At 44.2% G+C, this 2,787-nt stretch overlaps 1 protein-coding gene across 1 annotated transcript; it reads left to right on the forward strand.

Moving 5' to 3' along the window:
* The first annotated feature begins 381 nt into the window (after nucleotides 1–381).
* On the forward strand, nucleotides 382–2,322 carry LOC103957440. The gene is made up of 3 exons (XM_009369595.3): nucleotides 382–744; nucleotides 1,095–1,156; nucleotides 1,359–2,322. The coding sequence occupies exons 1-3, from the start codon at nucleotides 604–606 to the stop codon at nucleotides 2,062–2,064; spliced, it is 909 nt and encodes a 302-aa protein (XP_009367870.2). The 5' UTR covers nucleotides 382–603; the 3' UTR covers nucleotides 2,065–2,322.
* The last annotated feature ends 465 nt before the right edge of the window (nucleotides 2,323–2,787 follow it).

Here is a 2,787-nt window from a genome sequence, read left to right on the forward strand (position 1 = left end):
ATTTGTGTTGAAAAATTAACAATTAAAAAAAAAAATCCCCTCTTCCACTTATATGGTTACATGCTATGTATCGTCCGTATTCGGTCGTAATGAAAAATTTCTCATTCTAAGGGGAATGACCAGACTAGCCACTTTAATTTATTGTGGGGGCGTGTGCAGAGGAGCCAGTTCTCTCATTATCTTCATTTTTTAAATATTATTTTTGGACAATACCGTGACGTGTAATAGCGGCAGGCTTTCCTTTCAGGCGCAGTACCAACCCACCTCTGGCCTCCGTAAATAGCACCAAACCTAGGGTTAAAATGGTAAAAGCGTACTATAAATCGAAAATGTATAAAATACGAGGGGCCGAGAAGTCAACAGAAAAGTTAATAACAAAACCCTGATTATATCGAGTACTGTGAGATCTGCGCAAACAAAAAAAACCCTCTCACCCCCGATAGCCTCCACAGTCCGAGAAAACCCTCGAGAAAGTGAGAGAAAAAATTTTCCCGGCAGCCAAACACTCCCTTCTGGGTTTCTCTCCATCTATCTTTCCCTCCCAGATACGATCTTTGTTTATTCTTTCGGAACTTTTTTTGTTTTTGCTGTCGAAGAAGAAAGATGCGGATCAGGAAGAACGCCAAGGTCTCTCCCCTTCTGTTCACCTCGCACGCTCCAGCTGCCGGGGACCTCCATCCGCACGTGTGCCAGCTCAACCGGAACCCCTGGGATGTTATTCCTTTTGGACCGGAGTCCGACCAGGTCAGTTAAATCTGTGTGTATTCGAGCTCGATAATTTTATCTATTTTCGTTTTCTTTAAATTTCTGGGTAGATCTGCGAAGCCCCTCTTAAGCCCTTGAGCTCATGGGAATTAATTTCTGTTTTCCTACCTGCATTTCTGGAGCTAGGGTTTTCTTTATTGTCTTGGTTCTCTGGGTTTTTCCCCTAACATTAGGGTTCGTCATAAACCCTAAAATTTCCTGTTTTCTTCGTGTATTTAGCGTCTAATGCTCGATTAGGGAAATGGGTTTCCTTCCTTTTGTGATATTTCGAGGGGGAAATGTGAGTTTTTGATGGGTTTTTGTTGTTTCGGGTGGCTATTTGTGTGTAGTGGGATGTCGAAGAGAGCTTTTACGGTGGGAGCCTCGGTGATTCAATCGGAGCTGTCGAGAGGTGAGCCTCTTCTTCTCGTCGATTCGATTCGTTTTTCTCCGATTTGGTTCGATATTATTATTATTTCAAGCATTAGGGTTTTTCTGTTTCCTTTCGTTTTTATTTTTGTGTTATCTCTCCCCTCTCTTAATTATATTATTATTCAAAATTTCTCGCGGCCCGTCCTTGAAATGTTGCTGTGTTACGATCTTACAAAATGCAGCGTGGCGTCGATGAGGGATGCCACGGAGGAAAGACGCTTGGAAATGATAGAAGAGCCCGTGGCGGAGGATGTCGAATTCGAAAAGGATTCGAATAAGGCGGAGGGCGAGATGGAGGTGGAAGAAGGGAGGATGGGCAGCATGTGCTGCCAACGGAACGACGGCCGTGGGTGGCAATGCAAGAAAAAAGCCAAGCAAGGGCAGTCCTTCTGCAACCACCACCTCTCCCTACTTCGATCGAACTACATTGTCAAGGCCAACGGGAATGTAAACAGTAGGGATAATGGAAATAATCACAACATTTCTTCGAATAAGGATCCCGCCGCAGTGAACGGGGTGGTTCAGCTGGAAAACGGGGGCCGCCGCCGCCGGAAGAAGGCGAAGAAGGAATCCGCCTCTAACCCCTACGAGTTCTATTACTATTCGGGGTTTGGCCCGTGTCGGAACCGGAAGAGAGGCTGCGATAAAGAAAAGGAAGAGACCAAGGCCGAGGGTGAAATTGCTACTAATACTAGCTCTGCTACTCCTCCTCCTCCTCCTCCTCCTCCTCATGAGGGCGGTCCTCGCTCACCCTTGTCTCCAATTGCGAATGGGGAATTCAATTATGACGACGAGGATGATGATGATGAGCTCGACGGCAGCGGCGAGAGCGGGAGGAGGCGGATGAGGAAGCCGGTGAAGGAGAGATCGCTCAAGTCCCTGATGTGAGGCAGCTGAAGGAATTCTGTGGATTATCGTTTTCTAGTTTCGGAGGAGGAGGGTGTTAGGGTTAAGAAATTTTAGAGGTTATTTTGTCTCACAGAATGTAGTGTTTTCTCGCGGGTGAGCCTAGTGTGCCTCTCCTGAACATGACAGAAACGAGAGGGGTATCGTTAGGGTGTGAGTGACATGTACCGAAAAGACTGTGTGAGTCCATGTTCAAAATTGTAAGGGTAGTTTCGTAATTTAATAGCTGCGTTGTTATTCTTTTCTCTCTCTCTAGAGTTAGGGGTATGGTGTGACGTGGCTGAATGGGAGATTCTTGATCAAAAATTTTGAAAAATAATAAAAAATTAATTAGTTTTAAATGTTATGGGAAATTATATCCATGCAACATAGACTTTGTTGGGGCCCACAACTTTGAGTTCGACACGTGGCAGCGTAGTTGGAGAGCTGCCCATTCAGTTAAAGAGTTCACAGTATTCACATGATTCTTTTTTTTAAATAAAAAAGTCCTTGACCTTGATTAATTAATGTTGAGGTGATTAAATCTTAATCTGCTTCTCTAATTTAATGACGCACGTAATTATGTATAATAGTGGTAGGGTGTTATCTTTTGCAACGAAAAGGAGGGACGCGCATGCATTACTAATTTTACCATATTCGGATCGGCAAATGCTTACTACAAGTTTACAACATTTACCAAAACAAGAAACGTTGATCGAACCCTAG

The sequence above is a fragment of a genome, unplaced genomic scaffold (genome assembly GCF_019419815.1).
Source record: "Pyrus x bretschneideri cultivar Hongxiangsu unplaced genomic scaffold, Pyrus_bretschneideri_v1 Contig40, whole genome shotgun sequence".
Classification (NCBI taxonomy): Eukaryota; Viridiplantae; Streptophyta; class Magnoliopsida; order Rosales; family Rosaceae; genus Pyrus; species Pyrus x bretschneideri.

Coding starts and splice junctions, on each gene's coding strand:
- LOC103957440 (XM_009369595.3), top strand. CDS start 604: ATGCGGATCAGGAAGAACGCCAAGGTCTCTCCCCTTCTGTTCACCTCG. Junction 745..1,094: donor TTGGACCGGAGTCCGACCAG/GTCAGTTAAATC, acceptor ATTTGTGTGTAG/TGGGATGTCGAAGAGAGCTT. Junction 1,157..1,358: donor TCAATCGGAGCTGTCGAGAG/GTGAGCCTCTTC, acceptor TACAAAATGCAG/CGTGGCGTCGATGAGGGATG.